Raw genomic sequence first — 24,928 nt, forward strand, 5'->3', positions numbered from 1 at the left:
AAGTATATGTTAAAGGCTCGTTATTTATGACGTGAAGCTGTTACTTGCCGATATTAAATATTATACAGTAATCTTCTCGTGATTAATGTCATCAACATTCTGTAAATTGAAAATGTTCCAAGAAGACGTCTCCAACCGCGGGATCCTACGTAGAGAAATTTTGAATAAATTTTCTTTATGATGGAGATATACGAGCGCATTGAGAAATCGCCAATTCCCGTGATTTCCCAAAGATTGAATTTGTATTTCGTTCGACACAGAAATGTATCCAATTGATTTGGGAAAAATGAAAAGACTGTACTTATCCGTCTAATTACAACTTCGAGAATATTTAATATTCACAACGCCGGTATACTATGTATTTTTGTTAACGAATTATTTTTTAAGTGAAACTTCAACCATAAATTCGAGAAAATACCGTGTTTCGTTACATTACTACAGCACATTTTATTTTAAATCATCGCTATGAGCACCTGAAGAACAAAGTAAATTATTTCTCTGTTGTAACAGATAAAAAACATGATCCCTCAATGTCCAATTAACGTAAGTTTCACTGGGCAGTTAAGAAAAGTCAATGTGAAATAATTCAAAAGTGTCATTCTTCAGCTCTTCGTCTTAGATCCCGATTGCTACAGCTGTGTTAAGGATTTTCGGATAAAGTTAAAATGAGGCGACAACTGTTAAGCCTCTTCGAACAATAAAAGAAGTTTACGGTTTGGTTTTATCCATGGCAATATAACAAATAACAATACCTATTCAGCAATCAACATTGATGTTGATTGAATTGATATGTTGCCCTATTTATTCGCTTGTAATGAATAATACAAGGTAGTCTTTGGGTCGCCATTTTTTAAAATTAAAAGTTGCCTTTACAAAGAGGCAGTTAACTTTTCAACACCAAAGAAAAATAGATATCATGGGAGATTATGCTCCGATGCTTATTTCCTGTACATGCAGAGGTTTTTCTCTTCTACACTTCCCCTCAATACGAAATGTCAACTCCGTTTGGTCTTCGTCGGAATGAACGAAATTGCGCAACTGCATATAGATGCTGGATCAAAATTTATTCAAAATGCTGAGGTCTAATTAAAAGTATGAAGCCTGATTTAACTATTTAAATGCTTTGGGTAACCTTTCAAAATGATTTACAAATAATTACATGGAATACCGCTAGGGCGTCTCTGCGTCGATTTAAAGCCTTCGTAAAGCTCGAAATGCGCAAGTGCCACCGTGAGGCATTTATTTCATGTAGGTAGAAATTCCATTGTCATTATGGCATCGGTAATAGATACGGAATTTCCAGTCTGGGGACTATTACCAAAGAGAGAAACTGGTGTTACCTCGTTTTTAAACAAATATCCAGAGTTTGATGGTAGAGGAATAACTATAGCAATATTTGATTCTGGTGTAGATCCAGGAGTACCGGGATTACAGGTAGTGTGTATATGCATCCTGAATCACAATAACTTTTAAATGGCCTTGCTCTGTATTTTAATTTCGCCGTATTGGATCCCTCTAGTTTACCAGTGATGGGAAACCGAAAGTTATTGATCGGATAGATTGCAGTGGAGCTGGAGATGTGGACACTTCCACGGTAGTCGAGGCTAAGAATGGGGAAATTGTTGGTCTAACTGGAAGAAAACTTAAGGTAGTAGGATATGTTTCACTAATTTCAATGAATGTCGATTATGCAACATATTATCTTTACTGGTGTATGTTGTTACAAATGCCTCCGATGTGTTCCAGCTCGGGTGGTAACATTTATTGAAGTTAACTAGCCTCTAATTAAGTCAAATTTAGTGAAAACATGTAAAAATTGGAGTGATATTTTAAAATGTTATTTAATATGAAGCCTAAATTGGAAATTGTTTTTTTACTTTGATGTATAAGCGCACTAAGTTAATATGAATTTGTACTGTTACGATACCTTTCAAAAGTCATTTTAGCACCCAAAATATTTTTATTTTCTGTACATTTTCCTCCCTCACAGATTCCATGCTCGTGGAAAAATCCTTCGGGTGTCTATCATATCGGTATCAAGAATGCCTTTGAACTATATCCTAGTAAACTTAAAGAAAGAGTCGAGAAACGTAGGAAGGAAGAATTGTGGGATCCGCAGCACAAGTTGGCTCTAGCACAGGCCACCAGGAAGCTTATAGTGAGTATTATATAAGCGGGATGAAAGAAGTTTTCGCTACTGTATTTTACTTTAGTTAATTATCAATATTTTGACAAAACAATTTAGGCGACAAATTTTCATATCAAATGGTGAATTGCCTCTATTAGAGCTTAAAATTGTCATCCCAGCGGCTTATGCAAATTTTGTGAATGCAAAGAGGCGTAGTCCTGAAATCTCGTTGTTGATTCTTTCAGTCGTATGACCTTCATGTGACTACCTCTTGCTGTTACATAATACTTACATAAAACCACATTTTTCCCCTTGGTGAATTCCAATGTATACATTCAAGAAGGTCATCGCTGATTATTTGAACCAGCGGCAGAGCTACGAAGTTATTTATAATTTTCAATTCTATTATTAATTATCCTTCCATCTCAATAAACATGCTAGCCTTCATTTTATTGAATATCCAATGAGTTAGCCTTCATTTTATTGAATATCCAATGAGTTAGTTGAATATCAACTTCAAGTAATGTTTTTCTCGTGAAGAATGTCGTGCACTTAACTGCGGCGCAAGAAAAAGCATATCATACCTCCTTGTCTTAGGTATAAGTATAGTTGGTGATCTAAGGAAAGTACTTGATGGTAACGATTGTGGGTTTATACCCACAGTGTAGTTGTGGGGAAAGTTTTTGGTGCGGGAAATGGTTACTTAATCATTAAGGATTATTGTAACTCGAACTTATCCATGTTTTACTATATTAGACAGTAACTTAGGTATAGCATTAATGGATATTACTTGTGGAAAAAGAGAGGGAGGTCAGTAAATTTGGAGTTTATTTGTGTATCTATTAATTTCTTTACAAACTTCATTGGGGTGAGATTGAGGCTGAGAGATTGAGTTCTTTCTTTAACAGCACTCCTAAACATTGCTTGTACATTGAAGACAATTACAAGCTCACAAGCCCTAGGTGGAGGAAAACCCACCTGGGCAAGAATCAATCCAACAACCTCTGGATTGGCGTGTGATGGTGTTATTCCACCGCCACCAGGGCTGGCAAAGTTTTTTGTCGCCACATGAATTAGGGAGAGGGTAGGAACTAAAATGGAAATGTGAACTCTTTAAAATGTAGCTACCTTTGTGTTATTTTTGTTTCTTGTTAGTCATATATTTTTTTTAGGTTAATATGATTTGATACTTCAAATCATAATTCTGTATCATATGTTGAGCATTTTTTCCAATCTCGAGTGGGGCTACGGACCAGATAAATTTGAAAAAAATACTAGGCAAGTTATTTTGGTTATTTGGGTGAATAAAATGTTGAATCACTTCCTTTAACTGGGTATTCAGGGAGAGATGTGGTATTTTATAATTTTTCATGGCTAAAAAGGAATAAATTTTGATGGAGAAAATTAAAAGTTATTTTTCATACAATTGTGTTCCTATGAAGCTTGGGAATTATCCTTCATAAATCAGCAATTTTTTCCTCTTAAATAACCCTAGACAAAGCAAAGACTTTGTATTCTCAGATAATGCAAAATGTACGAATTTAATGGACTTAAGTTTCATAAACATCTACCAATAAAAACATCCATTATTTCTCAAAAAGCCTAAAGTCTATTGTGTTGTTTTTCGGCAATTGTCGTGCAAATGTTGCTATCCGAGGTAGGAGGTTGGTCTGAAAAGTTCTCGGCCCCACCCATAGAATGCATCCCTGCATGCATGATATAATTGAAGAAGCAAAGATGGTGCCATCTTTGGAAAGGTTGTGGTGTCAGTTTTTTGAGATTCTTAAGGAATTCTGTTGATCGACTATCTTGAAAAAGGTATAATTATAACTGGGGAGTACTATTCTAACAGTCTAACAAAACTGGATGCAAAAATTCGTTAGAATTGGGCTTGAGAAGCTTTGGAAAGTGGGAAAACTGGGGAAAGCAAAGACCTGCTTAGGGAAGAAATCGTTTTCATCAGGTCAGTGCGTCTGCCAGAAAAGTGTCGTGGCAATGGGAAAATTGAGGGATATGCACTACTGTGAAGTCCTGCGAATATCCCTCCTATTCCCCAGATTTTGCTCTCTTGGACTTACTCCTCTTCCAAAAACTCCAAAGTTTCCTTGATGGTGAACGTTTTTCATTCAGTCTAGTAGTCCATTATTGAAATAGAAAGAAAGACTTGTACTTTTCCACAGATTTTATTATACGGCACGACGCGTTTCACCGACTTGCGGCATCATCAGGTACAAATTTGCAAAACAGACAGAGCAAGCATATATACCCTCAGGACAGAGTGGGGGCGGGGAGGGTTGGAAGGATTTGAGGGGGGTGGGGGCTCGCAGGTGCGTTGATGGATTGTTTTGACCATTTCCAGGCTAATTTCTCGGAGAGGAGTGGGGAGGGGTATGGGAATAATTGCTCATTACAAAGTGTCGTGTTGGGGTTCACCAAGTGCCTTCTAATCTCTAATTGCTCGAGAGCGTCCATTTTTAATCCTTTTGGGAGTGTGTGTAATATCTCTGGGACAAAGTCACTGCTGTGGTTGAATTCTAGTAAATGCTTGGCGAAGAGAGAGTTGTTATTCTGATTTTTGTGACACCTAGCGTGTTCCTTGACTCGTAACTTGATATTCCTGCCGGTCTGACCGACATAAACGCTGTTGCAATCCTCGCATTTCAGTTTATCCCCGCCCCCACTCTGTCCTGAGGGTATATATGCTTGCTCTGTCTGTTTTGCAAATTTGTACCTGATGATGCCGCAAGTCGGTGAAACGCGTCGTGCCGTATAATAAAATCTGTGGAAAAGTACGAGTCTTTCTTTCTATTTCAATAATGGATATCAATTACTTCCACGAAGTGAAGCCTGAAACAATAGAATATAACAGTCAAGTAGTGATTGTGGCTGTGGACAAGTACTTTGTAGCCCTTGTGGGAGAATACTACAGAGACGAGATGAGGGCACTGGAACACCACGGGATGAAATATATTAATATTATTGATGAATAGTTGAAAAATAACATTTTTGAGAACATAGATTATCCTTTTTACCATCAGGCCAATAACCTTTCAAATCATCCTCGTATATCCAGTTTTCATTTTAAATTATTTTTTTAATTTTAGAATAGATGATATTGCTAAAAATACTGTTTTTTTTAAGAAGGGATATAAGACCATTAGGTTGATTCATTTAAAAAAAAATCTACCTTCAAATCCAAAGGATACGATGCACGAGACAGTAATGTTTCCGTCTACTGGATGATTCTGCGGCACCACCCTCTGGATACTAGTAGTTTGTTTAGTATGTTTTAGTTTTAGTATGCTAATAGTATGTTTTAACAGTTTGTCACTGTGAAATCAGAAATAACATTATCAATGATTTTAAGTTCTCTAATAAGAATGCCTTGTTTTCTTCTTGATGATACTGCCAACCCCCACTTCACCCCAAAATCAGATATGTACTTAGTGGAGAACATATTTATTTTTTTATGAATAATGTGGAAACAGTACTTATGGCCTTAACATTGGACTTTATAGCAAGGATAGAACATTAAAGACAATTACAAAAACCAAAGCCTTAAAGAGGAGTAAATCCTACCAAGGCAGGAATCGAATCCACGACCTCTGGGTTGGCAGCCCCTAAACTCTCCTCTCATATCTCAATTCTCTTTCTCTCTCATCACATACCACCACATTCTAGTCCGAAGTCTGTATTAAGTGTTTTGTTCCTGGTACATTCACAATCATATCTGTTAATTGATCATATACACTATGTACAGCTTCCTCCTTATATCTGCTTGTTGGGAGGTTTAACCATTTGCATATTGAATTACCCTTAGGTGATGTCACTTCATTGATTTCAGAACAGATGGTAAATATTGAAATAGGGCATCCGTACTTCCTCTACCAATTATTTCTTGAATAATATTATCAACGTTAGCTGCAGTCCTCTACATGTATATTTTAGAAGAGAAATATCTATTAGGCCCATAGTAGCTGTCTGCTGTAAGGCTGAATCATCTTCTATGAGTCTTTTATGTCAAAACTCTGATTACTGACTCCTGAACCAGAATGTGATAATAGTAATATAGGTCTTAATCCAAAAATGATTTCATTTCATAGTAGTATCTCTTCTAATGATGTATATGTCATTATTATATATATCATCAATCTACAGTATATATCATTTACCAATAAGAGGAGCTGATGAATACTGTGAATTGCTCTATTTTATTTTGGCATCTAGGTTTATATCTAGCCTGAATATTGATTTGGTTTATGTTAATTAAAAATAAAACAATCAAAGAATTGTTGTATTAAATTGCAAATTTGAACTTTTTTTCATTAGTTGAATAAAATATTTTTTTCCTGCTTATCCTCTTTCTCACTAGAAGGATCAAATTTCTGTGAACCACTAAGAACAAACGATCTAATCTTCCATGTGAAGGAAAAACTGTTGGTGGTGCACTGTTGATGTAAGCATTTTTTTGGAGAATGCTGTAATTTGTTTTTTGGTATCCATTTGAACTCTGCAACGTCATGAAAATACTTATGTTATCAAATAACGTTGTTTTCACAAAGCATGCATACCATTTATGACAATTAAAAACATTTTATGGTATAAGGGGTTGTTCTCCTGCAATGCAGGTTTCCACAAATTGATAATACCCAGTGCTGCACTTGTATTGATTTATTTAGCAGGCAAATGATTATAAGAGAAGAAATAGTTCCATGTGACTTTCTTTGTATAAGCATACAGAATTTCTGTTACTTTTACATTTAGGTCTCAATGGATGTAGATAAAGTGGTTGATTTATTTGGCAAGGTATGGAGGAAACAGAAAGTTAATATTGTTGGGAATGTAATCCAGAAGTGAATTTGATTCCTCATCAACAAGTGATGATATCTTATGATAGCTTCATAATGTGTACAAGAGCTTTCTAAAATATGCTACAATTTCATCAGAAATTCAATTTTTCATCTTATAAATGTTAGGTGGTGTTTTTGCTTGTTATTGGAGAAATTGAGCTGTATATAAAATAATTTTCTCCCCAGGAATTTGATTTAAAGAATCCTCAACCAACTGGAAAAGATAAATTAAAGAAAGAGGACTTGGAGGCTCAAATAGAAGTCCTAAATAATCTTGAGAAGAAGTACTGTGATGTTGGTCCTGCCTATGACTGTGTGGTCTTCCATGATGGAGGGATGTGGAGGTAAATGCATGCATTCGATGTGAAATCACATTGTTATAAACACAATACATATTTAATTGCTTCATATACAGCAAAGAGAATTTTTTTCTCATCCCCCTGTGCTTTATCTCCTTTGCCTTGTTTGTTATAAATGTCTTGATGATTTCCTTATTTTATACATCTTCTAGCCAGGGGTCTTCATAATACAAATCCACATTGTCAATTCTCATTCCATTTATAGAGTTGGTAGAGGTAGGGGTATCCCTCTAATTTTTTTATAAAAAAGTCCAACTCTTATTGCTCTCCAAAAAAAAACTTTTTATTAGTTAAGGAAGTTTAGAGGGTGAGATGTAAATGGTTAAAAATCATAATCTCTGGACCTGCCATGGCCAAGTAATATGACCAGTCATCTATGATGCAGAGTACCAGGTATTGTTGCTCGAGTTTGGATCTAGTCATGAAAGAATTTTCATCAGAATTTTGCTGCATATCATTGAAATTTGTGTGATATGAAGGTATTCCATGAACTAAGTTATTTTTAAACATTCAATCCTTTCTTAAATTGAGAATTGTCTGGTAAAATGGAGCTATGGTCAAGGACCTTCAGAGTTTGTATGCTACCATAAGACTGAATTAATGTTACATTAAAGTGTATGAAATAAGTGTGACATAATCAACTCCGAGTTATTTAATTATGATGATGCATTTCTGGAATGTTTAGTGATGTTTGTCTTTCATCTTTGTGGATTTGTGTCATAGTTCAGTCCAGCAAAAGGTTTATGAAAAGCCGAGAAAAATCTCATTATGGCATCAGCCTCTCAATAATGTGTTAAATGTATTAATGTGAAAAGTGCTTTTGGTTAACCAGATTTATACCACACCTGATCATTGTGTACCTTGCTGTCATTTGTTCAGTGACGTTAATGACTTTTTAGGTCAACAACAATATATTCATTGCTGAATTTTTTACTATAAACCAAGCTAACATTGGACTTGGATTAAATATATCCTTAACTAACTTGTACAGTATAGCATTGTCCTAGCATCTTTGTATGCATTATTTCACATCTCACCCCTCTGAAAATGAGTCTCATCCGAGAATGTGTTCAAGATATAGACGTTGTGTAGAATATTAGTGGCCTTTCACTCAGATCCATCGGCAATACACTGTCAATTATCTTATTTACTATTACAATATTGTTTAAATATCATCAAATAGAATGTCAAAATGAAATGAAAAGGAGAGTTATGCTGGAATTGAAATTGCAGGTATGCTCCCTGTTAATTTTGCTCAATATCTTCTGGTGTGAGGCAAGATGTGTCTTGTTTAAATATATATTCTTTTTAAAACAATGTATCTCATATTTTCCAATATGATTTCAAATATAAGGTTGAATAAAATCATTTTATTTCCTGCCAAATTTCCAGGGTTTGCATCGATACTTCAGAAAAGGGTGACCTGGCTTCCTGTCGGGTTTTGGGACCATTTAGGGAAACCAGAGATTTTGCTGCGCTTACTCAGTTGGATCAACTTCATTATAGTGTAAATGTACATAATGATGGAAACACCTTAGAGATTGTTGGAATGTGCTGTAAGTGTATCTAAAAATTATTGGTGTGTAACTGTGGTGTTGATTTTGATTTCTTAGAACTTAAAACTGTGTATTGGATAGAAAAAATTTGCTGTCCACTAATGTTAAATGTGGGTTTAACTCCATATCTGTAACTATGCATTTATGAGCAAATGCATTTGAAACAAAAATAACTTATTTCATACATTTAAGGAAATAACTTGAAAATTAAAAATTGTGGGGTGTGGTCAAAATATTAAAATGTAATTTTCTCAAATAAGTGCTTTTAATATAAAAATGTTTTTTATTTATCTTGAATTTTCCAGCAAGCCATGGCACTCATGTTGCTTCCATTGCGGCAGCTTACTTCCCAGATGCTCCAGAGAAGAATGGAATTGCTCCAGGAGCTCAAATAGTTTCTCTTACGATTGGTATGTGTGAAATTTTGTTATTACCGAAAAACCCTGTTTTTAGTTAGATTTTTTAAGTTGATTGAATCAGTCTTGTACAGTGTGTTGTATTTATATGTCCCTTGTCTTTTGTAAGTAGGTTCATACTCAAACCTATGAGGACTTAAAAAAAAATAATTTTTTACCCAGTTTTCCCTAGGCCGCTAATTTCGTGATCCACATGATCATGGTAAAGAGAAGGACATCCCTGAGTTAAGGCATTCAAATGTATTAATATAAAAGAAATATGGCTATACCATTTGAATTTAAATGATTTAAAATAAAAATTATGACAATAATTAAGCATGGAATCAGCCACTGATCTCCTCTGTTATACTTGTTTTAATATTTATGTTGATTCCTAATATATGTCCAAAATAACTTTATTGTCATTTAAAATGTGTTAATCTTTCAGGAATCACTGTTATTAAATATAACAATGTTCATGTATAATATGTAGAATATAAAAATTTCCTGTACCGATCCTGTAAATAATTTTTTTTTGTAAAATGACTGCTAAAAAACTCAAACTGTGGAAAATTCTGCTATCTTTAATTGTGCCAACAGAATAATAGCTGTGAAATAGTGAATATTTACTGTGCCAATATCTACAAATGCCATTCATGAAAAGTAGAGATTTGGGGAAGTGCATAATAGTCTCCTGGGATAACATTTTTCTTTGTTTTCCATTGGGACTTCTCTCAGTTAATAGTTCGTTAATTAATTTTATAATGGTAATATAATTAAATTTGATCGTGTCGTCCTTTATTATGAATGATGTTTATTTCAGGTGACAATCGCCTTGGTTCAATGGAGACAGGCACGGCATTAGTACGAGCAATGATCAGGGTAATGCAGAAGGACATGCCAATTGACTTAATCAACATGAGCTATGGGGAGCATGCACACTGGGCTAGCTCTGGGTAATTAAAATGTGTTCATCTTGTTTCTGCTCCTGTAAACCTCCAAATTTCATTTTTTCATGGTGTGGTTTTTCTCTAAAATTTTACAAATGTTTGTCCACATTTGTTTGCATTTGATTGGGTATGTTACTCTGGGCAATCTGTAAGAGTTCTCGCTCAGTCAGTAATTGGAGTGACTGCATATTATGTATTAGTGAATACACATTATCCATCATATTTTGGCGTCAGTGGGAAAATTCCTGATATAATCTCAATGTAATAATACATGTGAATATTTAATGGCCTATTTTTATCAATTCCATTTCCATCGAACCGATAAGTTACAGGAGTAAGTGTAAATGTTATTTCAGGTGTGATGAAAGATTTTGATTTACAAAGATTAACATTCCAGTGCATGATAATAGAATGTGCAATATGCAGTCTATAAGATCTTTGCTTAAAAAATATAATTGATGCTTTTACTTCGAATTCTGGGACTAATTTTTAATAGGTCAATTGCAATTTCATTGATCAACATCTGAAAATGTTCCTAAGTCTTGAAAATATCTTTATTTAATTAACCAGTAAGGTTGTTTTCAAACTAAATGCAATAATTGAAGAAGATTGCAAAAAAATACCCCACCTTTTCCACTGTAATCTTGACATTAAAAAAATATTTTAATTAATCTAAATACAAATTCACTTCACGATGGGGATGAATTGACCAAATTACGAGGGTTGCTATTTATATTTTGAGCCTTGACAACTCTTAATATATAGATAAATCTGAAAGTTTGACCCTTTCTGCGCTAATTTTCTTTAGAACAATTTGTCATTTGATCATAACTTGTGTTGTTTACAGTGACTCAAAAATTTTGTCTCAGCGAAAAAATGGAGTTAACTCATGAACACTTTCGTGCGATGATTTTTTACGACTTTCGGCGTGGATTATCAAGACAGGAGTGCATCGATCAACTTACTTCCACTTATGGTAATGAAGCCCCATCCTTTGCCACCGTGAAACGCTGGTATAACGTGTTCCATCATGGCTACCGTTCACTCAGTGACCAAAGTTGTCCCAAATCAGTTGTTGTTCCAGAAAACATTGATGCTGTTCAAGAACTAGGAAAGGAAGATCGTCATATGATTTATGGTGAGATTGAGGCATCCTTTGGGATTGTTATGACGAGTATAAATAAGATATTGCATGAACATTTAGCTTTGAAAAAAAATTGTTCGCGTTGGATCCCAGATAATTTGACAAAAGCTCAAGAAGATGCTAATGTCAATTGTTGCAAAGAAATGGTTAACAAATACAATCGCGTTGCATCAAAAGCTGTGTATAGCCTCTACACAACTGACGAATCTTGGATCTATGGGCATGAGCCCGAAACAAAACAGCGATCCACTGTATGGGTCTTCCAAGACGAGCCAAATCCAACAAAAGTGATTTGTGCACGAAGCACATCGAAGCAAATGATCGCCTGTTTCTTCGGAATAATTAGACATATGGCAACCATACCATTAGAGCAACGTGGAACTGTGAATTCTGAATGGTACTCAAGCATTTGTTTGCCAGAAGTGCTTGGTGAAATATGGAAAAAGTAGCGACAATGAAGGATCATTCTTCATCATGACAATGCAAGCTCTCAAAGATTAGCTGAAACAACAACCTATTTGACCAGCCAAAACGTTGAATTGATGGGTCATCCTCTACACAGGCCTGATTTCGCACCAAATGACTCATTTTTATTCCTGTTTATCAAGAAAAAATTGCATGGCCAATGTTTTTCGGTGCCTGAAGAAGCCATTGATGCATTCAAAAACCATGTTATGGAGGAACCTCAATCGGAGTGGAAAAAGTCTTACGAAAATTGGTTTGAGCACTTGCAAAAGTGTATTGACTATCATTGAGAATACTTCAATGAACAATAAATTCATTTTCAACAATAAATTACTGTCTTTTTATTATTAGGCTAAAAATATAAGTGGCAACCCTCGTTTATACATAAATGACAGTATTGAGCTACTATGAAAACATCTTAGGATGGGAATATGAAGTATTCAATTAATCATTTTGAAATGTGCTCTTTCCATAGCATATACAATTATTGTGACTTAAATTGATTTCTTGGGTGAGTGGTAGTAATCAGATGTGGTGATTGATCTTCAGGCGTGTGGGTGAACTGATGAACGAAGTGATTGACAAATGGGGTGTAGTATGGGTGGCATCTGCTGGCAACCATGGTCCAGCACTCTGCACCATTGGTACTCCCCCTGACATCAGTACCAACTCTGTCATAGGTGAGGAATTCTCTTTCTTCGGAAATGGATTTGATTTATATTTGAAAAACTATCTAAAAGTCTATTTTGGTTGTTGTCTCTTTTTGTTCTCTTTATCCAAAACTTAAATGTAAAGTTTACAAATTTGAACAATGCAAGATCCCTCCAAATGTTGCCTGCTCTGCTGTTTAATTATTAATATAATGATCAACAGCTGGTATCTCGAAGTATTGTAATGTGTTTTAGTTCCCACAATTGTTAATTAATAAAGACTAGATAGTTGAATTCCAAGGAAATGACAATGCAACAATTGTCAAAGTATAAAAATCATTTGCCTTGTCTGGGATTTGAACCTGGATCCCGGTCTTGGCGAATGGTTTTTACACTTTGAAAATTGTTTCATTGCAAATTGTATTTGTGGATGAGTCCGTGAAAAGTATTGTTGTACCATCTCTTGAAGTTTCTTTGAATTTGTCCGAGGAAATAGTTTCAATTCCAATTTTTCATTATATTTCGATTCTCTCTTTTCCAAAAATAAATAATTTACACCATGATTTTCTGAAATATACTATCTTCATAAATCCTGGTATCATATGATTGTTATAAGTCAGCAAACCTGTTTTGTGTTTGATATGGAATTGTTAATTGTGGAGGATTGAGTTGAGTTAGTGAACTCTAATGCACATTCAGGTTATGTATTGCAGTAAACCCTTCCTAATATGGACTATGTAATGCAGGACAAAATCCAGATTATCCAGTTTTTTGTTGCATGTAACTCCATGAAACATTTTCTCCCTCTAATCTTGTACGCTGTTGATTGCTGGCAACTTCTGAGAACTCCCTAGGATGCATTAAAGACCTAGAATATTAGAAGATCCTATTTAAATATTAAATAAAATATATTGGAAGTTAAAAAATTAAAATATTTGATTTTTCAACTTTCAGTTTTAATGATGCACAAGCTGTTCTCCCGCATAAACTTTGCTACCCATTATAAAAATATATTTATTCACATAATTGGTTGTTGTTTCTAAAATATTTAAGAATATTACTGCTGAATAGTCTGTGGTGTTGCGACACAATTTGGATAACGGCACTTGACCTCTATTTGATTTTAGTGATGCTTCCATAGATGAATGAATGAAGAGAGTTATACGAGCATTGACCGATAAATATCCCCACAAGAATTTTTTTTTGCTGTGGGGTATTATTTAAATAAAAATCAATGATTATTGTTTTTTTATTGTCCGTGGTAATTATAAAAAAAACACCTAATTAAAGGCAAATTATTTTACACATTGCAATTGTTGCATTTTCTCTTATTTATTCCTTATAAATTCTCAGAATATGAATTTGATGTTTTGTAATGATGAGCATAGCACAAAGAAGTATGTGCACCCATTATTTACTAATTTTTCATCCAGGAACCTTGGATTCACTTTGCAAATCTTTTTCGTGTTCTGTCAAAGTTCTTCTGCATACGTCCATTTATATGAATTATGATAACAATATGTTTATTTGTCCTGCAGACAGTGTACATTATTGAGGATACATGACAAGTGTATATGGGGAAACAATCAGTTGAAAAATGGAAATTCCAAATACAGCTACAAAACACAAAATATAATATAGATTTGAGATTACTGTTAATCAAATTCAGCCATCATTTCTAGCAAATGTTCTGTAATGCAAGTATTTGGCACTTTTCAATTAAAAATTACCAATTTTTAATTAATCATGATATTCCGCCATATCATGCTTGAAATGTCTTCCCCCCCTTTTTAGTATTTGGTACATTTTTTATGCCCAATCTTGTATTTCAGTGCCATGAAACATTTATTCAAACTTAAGAGCAAATAGTTGGACTTCTAGTTGGTCTTCTTTTTCAGATCCAATAGTGTGTAAAGCGATACAAAACTCCTACAGAATCCTCCACGTCCATTTGCTCGAGAAACTTTACCTTGTTTAATGCTCAAGAGTCATGTTTTTTTACTGTCATTTTTCTTAGCTTAAATTATCAAAATTTAAATTATTATTATAAATTAAGTTTTTTTCCCACTAAATCCCATAATTATCAAATATGTAGGTGTACTGAGATTCTGGAAATCAAATGGAAAGAATTAGATATCTATTTCAAATGTGTGGTACATCTGCAAACCATCAGCATTTAATTACAAAAAACTGCAGGAGATATCGCAACTGTAATTTCAGAGTGTAAAAGCCTCAGTAGCTTAATTGGCTAAAGTACTCGACCGAACATCCAGGGATCCTGGTCTGAGTCTCGGTGAAGGCAAATCATTTTTACACTGAAATTGTTTCATGGTAATGCAGCGTTTTTATGACCACTTGATATAATTACCATGAAGTAATCATTATTCATAATTTGAATTGTCTAGCTGGGAATTAATTAAAATATTATAATTATTTTCTACCATGTTCACAAAAATTTGCAAGTTAAATGTATATTTTGGCAGTGTAAAGCTGTGCTTCTTCTTGTGACCCCATAAAAAAACATCCGCAGTACTCAGCCGGACTGTGCAAATTTAATGGCTGTCTGAATTAGCCGGGTCTGGATTAGCGAGGGTTAACTTAGTTTAAAATATAAAACTTGTATGCAAATCAATGCTATTATTCTAACTTCACGTATAAATCTAATATGTTGTCCTGTCCATATAACATATATGTATATGATGATTTGTATTCATTCTGAATATCTTTGTGGGTTATCCTTTGAGATATCTTGGGAGCTCCTGAAGTGCATCCACTCCCAAGTGAAAAGGCACATCCCATTGTTGCTGTTTCTCTCTGAAAAAAATTGAATTAAGGCACATTTCGTGAACAAAACTTTCAGCACTGTTGAAAGCAAGCATGCAGCATGCTCATCAAAGAGTTACAGAGCTTAATTTCACTTTAGCAATGCCCTTCTCATTCCTATTGGCTCCCAAAAAGTCATGTATGCTAACTTAAAATCAATATCCCCTTACTCAATGATATTTGGAATGTATTATTATGTTACTGTTTTGTGCTTTTGACAACTATTTATTATATCCAGAAAATAATTCCATTTTCATTAAATCATTTCATTGTAATTATGCATTTGTACTAGGTGTGGGTGCCTATGTTTCACCTGAAATGATGGTTGCTGAGTATTCACTTCGACAGAAGCAACCTGGTGGTGCTTATACGTGGTCATCCAGAGGCCCTTCAGTAGATGGAGCATTTGGTGTTTCCATTTGTGCTCCTGGTGGTGCCATCACGTCTGTTCCAGCTTTCACTCTACGTGGTTCACAGTTAATGAATGGGACCAGTATGGCTTCTCCTCATGTGTGCGGTGCTGTTGGTGAGTCACTATGGGGTCATCTTAATACTATATGGCTCTCCCAAGGATTGCTCTCTTGTGATCAAGTTATTATTTCAATGCATAACAATTGTTGCCAGGAGTTGACCAATACACCTGAGAGCAAGTTAATCTACTCCTGGAAAAATGACATTTAACTTCCTCCTATAACCCCAAAAGGGTGGGCTCAAATAACTTAAGATGTGGAATAATCGTTGTTCAAATGTCTAAACTTAACTTGGGAAAATAAGTATGAATCCTCTGTGGCTTATCAAAAAATGCAAGTAGCAGTAAAGCATAGGTTTGAAATTTTAGGTAGGCTGAGGAAAAATGAAATGCTATGGGATTGTTGAAAATTGGAGGTTGTTTGGTTATTAAGCAGTTTAGTGTCAGTAATTTTGAGAAACATTGAAATAGTTGGCATGAACTGTTATGGGAGGTTATATTTGAAAAGTAGCATTGGAGCAGCCGGCGGAAAGTTATCCTGTATATTTCAAGCAGTTACTATCCTGATGAATCTAATAACCATCTCCATCTGTACCCAAAGGCCAAAATTACCTATAGTGAATACTCTACCAAGAGTGAATTTTAATTCCCTCTCATTCCAGTGTTGTAATTCTCATTCTGTGACTTGATAAGCCGCTGGAAATTGCATCACTTGATTTTAAATGAATTTAAACTACTATAAAATTTGAATTTAAGATTTCGAAACATCTTAGAATTAATTATATTGCTTCTCATTAACTTTAATTACCTTCCCACTTAACTCCCTTTTCTTGGTCACAAAGTAGAATCTGCATCCGTATTTAAAAAAAGGTGAATTCCAGTAATCATTGCAATTCAATGATGTCTCAATGCTTCATCCAACAGTGGTCCATCTTTCCTTTGAGCTGCAGTATGCACATCATTTTTCCTTCCCTTGATTTTTCTTAAAATATGTAGAGGTTTGTGTGAAATGTTGGTCTTGATGAACTTTTTTGTACTGCTAATAATTTTCTTGAAGCAACATTTTTGTATAAAACATTTGAATAGAGTTAATGGAAATCCTTCCGTTAAGCATTCTCACTAATAAAATCCATGGTCAGAAATGAGAGTTATTTGGGAAGATATTTTCCTTGTGGGCTCAACTTATTCTTGCAGTATGAGATAAAATAACTTTGCTTTGAAATACTGTAAAACCCCTAATACTTTATTTTCTAGGGACTGGAGAAAAAAGTGTAAAATTTGGGAAAATTCAAATAGCAGGAAAAGGAGAATTTTCATTTTTGCATGCTTAAATGCTGGATTTATTTTCTAAAGCATCATTTTCATTACAAATAACATCAAATTGAATTATTCCATCCAAATCGACATAAAATCCTGCCTTCCTAAAGCAGTTAAATATTGTAGAATCCTTAACTTGCTTCCAAGTCGATGAAATGCATTGTAATTCATCCAGTACAAGTTGATACACCAACCACTAATGGCTGAAGCTTCTCACCTTCATCTGCATTTGTGAATAATACAGCAAGGCAGACAATAATAATAAAAACAAGTCTTTGTTTGCTCAACATTCCTCCATGACATTTTTCCCCTCTGAACCACAATGTTTTTGCTGGCATCCCATTAAAAAATAGTCCGGTCTTATCTGCATAGGAAACAGCTTTTTGGCTATAACCTTCGATAAGTTAATTAAATTCTGAAACCATCCATAGAGTTGCTGTCTCAATGTCAACACTTAAACTTTCACCACACACTGTCTTGCATACAGGATTGCTCCTATTTTTAAAAATACCCAATCAACCATTAGATGCTGTTAAGTCTCTGATCCCCAATCTTGTGGGAATGTGCAATTCCATTTTCTCTTATGGTGATACCATTCACAGGGATTTATTCACTATTAATCCGTTAAAAAACACTCTTTCAGTAATTCTTCAAACTTGGAATTCTTGGCATATTTTCTCTTTTTAGACAAATGTCCACCCTAGTTAGCATGCTTCAGAATCAAATCATGATTTTTCACTATTGTATTCAGCCTATAATCTCAGATGTTTTGTCAGATCAACACAGATTTCATCATGCGAATCAACTGGTTCCAGAATTTATATCCTGCCCTCAGTTAAAAATGTCCTGCTTTCCCCTTGTCTTCCCATTGTAAAGCAGGATAAAATTTTTGTTCCAATAAATTTAGGAAAACTTAATGCATGAGAATCTGAGCTAACATCCCGTTAGACTGGGGCAAGCAGTTTTCCAACTTCAAAAATATTCATTAAATGAAGAACACAATGTATCTTTCCACTGTACTTAATTTACGTACAACTAGTTTGAACGCTTAAGCATCATCATCAGGTACCTTAAGCGTTGGAGGCTTAAGCGTTGAAACTAGTTGTATGTAAATAAAGAACAGAGGAAAGATACATTGTGTTCTTCATTTAATGAACATGAACTTCCACAAAGTTGAGCTGGGAACAATTGAATATTCAAAATTATTTTTGATCCAAGATAGTTTTGATGCAATAAACAAGTTTCAATATGTTTCATTATTCAGGAGCCCATCACTTTTATCTGTCGCATAGGGACAGTGCTGATGATCCCTGTTGTTAGTCACCAGCTCTGGCATTTTTCATGCTTCATCATGTTTGGTTCAAAGTCATCTACATTCCTCATATTTGCAATATATTCATGGGCACTATTTTATCTATAAATGAAGATGTTACAAATAAATATTAATTCATTCAACTTTGGGAACAAGGGCCTGGAAATGCAGCTATGTTTGAAAAATGTGAAACTAAAACTATGGGCTTGTTTACTGCTTTTTTCATTTCCATTGCTTAAGTGCAAATAATAGAAATGCCCCTATTATTTCATTCTTCAATCTCTCTTTTAGTTTGAGAGTTATAGACAGCTTAAAAACAGTGCCATTAACCATTTCACTGGATAGGGTATATCTGTGTCTGTTGCATCACGTAAATCAATCACTGTGTCGCCATAATGCCTGTTTGGTCAGAAGATAATGATCCTTCCATTCCCAAAGTTACCATTTCTGCAAAGACATCAGAGGCACCATCTGTCCACCACAGCTGTGTGTATCATAGACGTGAATAATGATTATTGTTGGTAATATACCAGTTAAGGTAGGTTTTAGGTGGCCACAAACTATTTTCTCTCTCTTAACAAAACAGAACCCAACATTCTTCTCTACAACAAGCCCCATTTCATCTCCTTATGCTGCATTCCTCCCTTCATTCCATTCAACATACCTATCCTATCCTGCCCCTTCCTCGCTTGCCTAACATTCTTCCCTCTGTCACAATCTCAACATCCCACTGTCGATCGATATCCTTGCCATCCATTATTCCTGCCTCCTTATGATTTCTCCCAATCATCCACTCTCCTCGCCAAAAGCTTTTTATTTTAGCCTATATTGATTGAATTAGCCTTGATTTAATGGAAATTCACATTACATTGGAGGTGGTTTCTGGTCATTGGGGAAAGTAAATTTTTGAGTTTGCAATGTATGAGCTATAGAATGAAACTGGCACATAAAATACAAATATCACTAACAGAATTCAGATTTTGCAGTTGTAGAAAATGCGACTAAAAAGAGTAAGCGTTCATCTTGAATTGATTAAATAAACACTAATAATTTTCACATGTCTTTACAATGCCCATGATGGATTAGACATGCAATTTCATTTTCAAAATGAGATTGTCCCTCCTATTGTATACACCCTAAAGAGTGACATTGAAGAGGTGAAGAGAGAGGAGTACAAGGGGGGGACAACGAGATTAGGAAATAATGTCAAGAATGAGTGAGGCTGCAGATGAGATAGTGGAGTAGCTTGACACCAGGCCCTTCCTTAACAAGGCAGGTTTATGGGAGGAGTTAGAGAGGGAGTAGAATAACAGTGAGTGAATTCTCATATGAGCGCTCCTAAATACCTATGTGACTATTCTATACCAATAGTATACAATGGAATATTAGTATCCATATGCTATTATATCCAGGGTATGTTAATAATACAAATCACATGTGCATCATGTTTCATTGAATTTGTTCTTCAAATTATGAATTCAGTGATAAAAATCCAAAACTTTGACCTTAGCAATTCTTAAGAAAAATATTTTTAATTTTTTTCAGAGGATAATTAAGATAAAATGTAGAATTATTTACCTGCAGCTATTTACCTGCTCTTTGAGGGATGTGGTAGCCCAGTGGTAGAGTGCTGGGCTACTGACTAGAGGGCCTGGGTTGGATTGTCAAAGTAAGCCCCTAGGCACCCTCTCTTTCATCCTAGCTGTTTGATTGTTTGGAAACTAGATCTTCCTGGGAAACCATAGATGGCCCAGGAAAAGGAATTGGCCCCCCTACTCTGATGTGTAAATTCACATGCCATTGGGCTTAGTCACTAGGTGAGCTTTACCCTCACCTATCATAAAGAACTTTGGGTTGATAACAGCAGTTTTTTATGGTATTTAGGGTCTATCTGAAAGGGATATTGTTGTATTTGAAATATTTTTGTTTTTTTTTAATTTCCATGCATGCAATTCAATTATGGAGCTTGTGAGTTCTGTAACTGCACTTCTATTTTCCCTTTGATTTGCAGCTATCCTTCTTTCTGGTATGAAAGCAAAGGGACTTCCTCACTCTCCTTATAGTGTGAAGAGAGCCTTAGAAAATACTGCCATGTTCCAGAATGATCTTGATCCTTTTGCTCAAGGCCATGGACTCCTTCAGGTAAATTTTATAAATCTCTGGATGAAGTTGGTAACTTAAAAAAATGCACAGTAATCTCTTGTTATTTAAAAATGCAAGGCACAAGGGAATGGGACAACAAAATATCCAGATATGAAGTAAATGAAAGTAAAAGCTACGATTCCAAATTTTTAACGTAAAACTGTTATACCGTTTTATCTTCCCATTCTAATGCATAGCAGACCTGAAGTATTAATAATTCATGTTGTTCATATGAGTTCTTCACCTATGCATTGGGGAAGAATTTTTATCCACAAATATTTAGGAAAATAAGGAAAGTCGCGCCTAGTAATGGGAATGAATTTATGTTTAATGGACTACCATCAAGTGACATAACCCATTAATCAGCATAGCTAATGGTTTCACAATTTCTTTGTGCCTTAGTCATATCCTAGGATGCTTTCCTGATATATAACCACTTAGAATTGAGTGAATGTGTGTGTAGAGGGAGATTTATCTATATTGGTAATTAAAAATTTTATTGATATCGGAGGTCATTAGCCTCAAGTGATGTCAAATTCAACCAGGATTCATCTCCACTGGCCAATTGAAGAATAATAATAATAATAATAATAATAATAATTTTTATTTGTCCAGAGACCATCATACAAAAAAAATTGTACATAGTATAGAACACGTCAATATATACAATAATACACAATGTAAATACATATGCCTATTCTAAGTTTCATGTTCCATGAAATTCCTAATAGAATAGAACAAATTCCTTTGAAGAAAAGCTCTCAATTTTCTTTTAAATAGATAAATGTTTGTGCTGGATTTCAGGTCCTCGTTTAGCTTATTAAACATAAGGAGACCCATAGATTTAGGGCCTAGTGCGGTGGTTCTAGTTCTTACGTAAGTTCGGTGCAGATCATTTTTAGACCTGGTCCCATAGTGGTGAATACCACAATTTGTGTCATACATTGAAAGGTTTACAAAGGTGTACACCAGTAATACATAGATATAAATACATGGCAAAGGTAGAATGTTCAATTTATGGAATAATGGACGACAAGGAGCATTATGCTCTGCTTTGACAATTAGCCTTACGGCTCGCTTTTGAATTTTAAATATTGTGTCTGCAAGCGGAGAAGAACCCCAGAAAAGGATACTATATACTATACAGGAGTAGATATTTGCATAATATATTGACATGAGGACATCCATTGTTACGGTAAACCTGATGCTTCTAATAAGGAAGCAAATGGTATTCATTTTTTTGCCCAGGTGACATATATGCTCCCACCAGGACAACCGCCCGTCTAGAACTATTCCTAGGAATTTTGCATGGGGCGCTTGGGGAATTAGTTTTCCACTTGATTCAATTGCAAAAGTGGCCATGTTTTTGTTTTTATTAGCAAAGTAAAGTAGTTGGGACTTTTCCACTTTTAAATTCAGCTGATTCCTGCTACACCATGAGTTCAGATGTTGAACGGTTTGTTTAGCATTGTTTGTCAAACTTTGGACTGTAGAGGCAGTGAGTATGATACTGGTATCGTCTGCAAATAGGAGTGGATCATCCCTTTCGTTGGTTCTTATATTCTCAGGTAAGTCATTAATGTAGAGGAGAAACAGGATAGGACCCAGAACTGAACCCTGTGGGACACCTTGGCATACAACTTTACCAGGAGAGATGAATTTTTTTCCATCATTGAGCAATACCACGTGCTGCTGACGGCCCTGAAGATATGAGACTAACCAGTCATGTGCATTGCCCCTAATGCCATATTTATGCATTTTTTGCAATAGTAAATTGTGATTTACTGAGCCAAATGCGTCAGAAAAATCAAAGAACATTCCTACAGATTCTAACTTGCAATCAAGAGCTGTCAATATATTATCAATTGCCTGATAAGTAGCAGATTTGGTGGACCTATTCTGCCGAAAACCATGCTGAAATTTTGACAGAATCTTCTCAGATTCAACATATGGGATGAGGCGATTGAGAAACACTTTCTCAAATATTTTGCTAAACTGATTTGGAATCAATTCTTTATATATAAATTGATATTTTTCATCCAGATCAGTCTTCAGTTCTCTAAAATATTAATTATTGTATGCTTATGCATTTTCATAATTAGTCTCCAAATATTGCTATTCTCACTGCAATGTATTTTGTTTGATGCACACATCATCAGTTATTGAGAACTTTGCAGGATTTTTGCCTCTTTCACATTTTTATTCCTTATGCAGGTTGAAAAGGCATTTGAGCATTTAACATCAAACTGTAATCATCCAGACCGTGATGTAAGATTCCATGTTACTTGTGGCTTTGGTGGAGGGACAACTGGACTGTCCAATTGTAAAGGAATTCATATAAGAGGAGGTTTGCAGGACAGACCCCGTGATTTTTCTGTGACTGTGGAACCCATCTTTGCCAAAGCTGATGATGCAGGTATTTACAATCCTCCTGCCTTTGTCTGATGTGTGAAATGTGTATTAACATATGGGGAATCTCCTAATGTATGCTTTTGGGGGGGACAAGTGAAAGAAAATGGAAAGTCAGTTTTTGAGTTTGAGTGTTACAAATTATATTTTGATGTTTTATTCATTGAATATACCCTAATTAGATTTAAATAAAGGATTTAAATATTTTGTTTATGCAAAAAGGTGGAGTAAATGTGTGTGTGTAATTTAAATAGTATTATCATTACTGGGTAATCTCTAGAAATTATAACACATTGTCATGAATATCAGTAGTACTATACCTAACAAAAACAACTTCTCCCCCTCACAGTTTCCTTCTTTGACTCTTTATACTTTCTACCCTCCTTCATGCTTTCCATTATTCATATTTTATTCTCTCTTGTTGGCTCTCCTAACATTCTCCTTCAAACCATAGTTTTCTACAGCCCATTATTCAGTATTGTATCCTTCATCCACTTCTTATGTCCTCTACATTTCCAAGCAAGATGAGCGTCACCGTAGTCTGTTAAATATATCATTGTGATGCAGATAATTGAAACTATATTCCTATGCTACTTCCCTAACAGAGTGTAGCATAAATCTTAAATTGTGCGAATGCAGCTAACATAGAAATGGAATTTAAATCTTTGCCAGGAATTGGTGTCTGCTTCTAGCTTCCTTCTTTCATTATGCTTGCTAACATTGTGCCTTATATATAGCTTGTTGGCAATTAGGAGCATTTTCTGCCAAGTCTTCCAGAAGATTTTGCTAAATTTTTTTGGGAATAATAAAAATATATATTTTCACTGTAAAATATGATTACATAGTTTATAGCATTACATATTGATATAAATTGAAAATTTTAAGGATTCAAAGAATTATAATTAACATTTTGATGTCAATTGAGAGAGATTTTTTGGCTAGTGCCAATATTTCACCAATTTTCCTGACTTCGTTGGACCAATGGATATTGAAAACAAAATAATAAGAGTGTAAAACACTATAAACATTTCTCAGAAATATATCAAACCGTATTCTTTTCCACCTCAAATAGTTGATAAAAATTTTAATTTCTTAGGATTTAAGTTAAATGTTATTTGCTCAAATATGACAAAACGAAGAGAGTTTTTAATTCTTGATACAATTTATTTACTAAATTTATTCCAAGACATGAAAGGATTTTATTATTAATAATTGTGATTCTAGATCCAGCTTTAAAAATAAACTTCAACCTCAAGTTGGCCCTGTCCTGTTCAGAGAGTTGGATTGAATGTCCTAGTCACCTCGATTTAATGCACATGGCTCGAGTATTTTCCGTCCGTGTGGACTCCACAGCTCTTGAGGCTGGTGTTCACTCAACCAGGTAAGCCAAACCAAATTATGCTGGAAATCATGATACAATGAAATCTTTGAAGTGACCAGTGAAAATATGTATATTCAAGGTTTATGTAAGAATAGGGTTTGGGTGAAAATGCCTTTAAATCTGTTTGATTTAATCAGGGACACCACATCTGGTGGTGTCCCTGAGAACCTACAAACTACCTTACTATGAAAGAGATTGGCTCCCGAATTGTAAATAGTATTGAAACTTGCCCTATCACATCAAAACTAAGCTGAATCAAAAATTATTTTATTTTCTTCGAACAAATTTGAAATTGGAAACAGGTTGCCATAGTCGAATGGGGCGGTAGCTCAGATTCTCATGTTTAAGTTTACCTCAATTACTTGGGAGCATAAATTTTATCCTCCTTGACAATGGGAAGACTAGGGGAAAACAGGACATTTTCAATTTATGGCAAGATAAAAATTTTTAGAGCAAATTGATTCTTATGATGGAATTTGTATTGATCTGATGAAACAGCTGAGGTGCATGCCTCTACACTAGGTGCATCCTTGGTCAAATATGTAAAAGCTTTGCCCACTAGATATATAACTGATTCC

At 34.8% G+C, this 24,928-nt stretch overlaps 1 protein-coding gene across 1 annotated transcript in view; it reads left to right on the top strand.

The window, feature by feature from the left end:
* The first annotated feature begins 1,240 nt into the window (after positions 1-1,240).
* TppII (Tripeptidyl-peptidase II) overlaps positions 1,241-24,928 on the top strand; it is a 53,480-nt gene continuing 29,792 nt past the window's right edge. The window contains exons 1-12 of the mRNA XM_071585423.1: positions 1,241-1,434; positions 1,520-1,648; positions 1,991-2,158; positions 7,165-7,322; positions 8,730-8,893; positions 9,199-9,303; positions 10,112-10,244; positions 12,397-12,527; positions 15,613-15,846; positions 20,430-20,560; positions 22,775-22,976; positions 24,194-24,350. Of these exons, the coding sequence (XP_071441524.1) occupies positions 1,273-1,434; positions 1,520-1,648; positions 1,991-2,158; positions 7,165-7,322; positions 8,730-8,893; positions 9,199-9,303; positions 10,112-10,244; positions 12,397-12,527; positions 15,613-15,846; positions 20,430-20,560; positions 22,775-22,976; positions 24,194-24,350 (1,874 nt within the window). The 5' untranslated portion in view covers positions 1,241-1,272. The remainder of the gene's footprint in view (positions 1,435-1,519; positions 1,649-1,990; positions 2,159-7,164; positions 7,323-8,729; positions 8,894-9,198; positions 9,304-10,111; positions 10,245-12,396; positions 12,528-15,612; positions 15,847-20,429; positions 20,561-22,774; positions 22,977-24,193; positions 24,351-24,928) is intronic.

This window comes from Hetaerina americana, unplaced genomic scaffold, assembly GCF_022747635.1.
Source record: "Hetaerina americana unplaced genomic scaffold, ioHetAmer1.1.p SCAF_2, whole genome shotgun sequence".
NCBI lineage: Eukaryota > Metazoa > Arthropoda > Insecta > Odonata > Calopterygidae > Hetaerina > Hetaerina americana.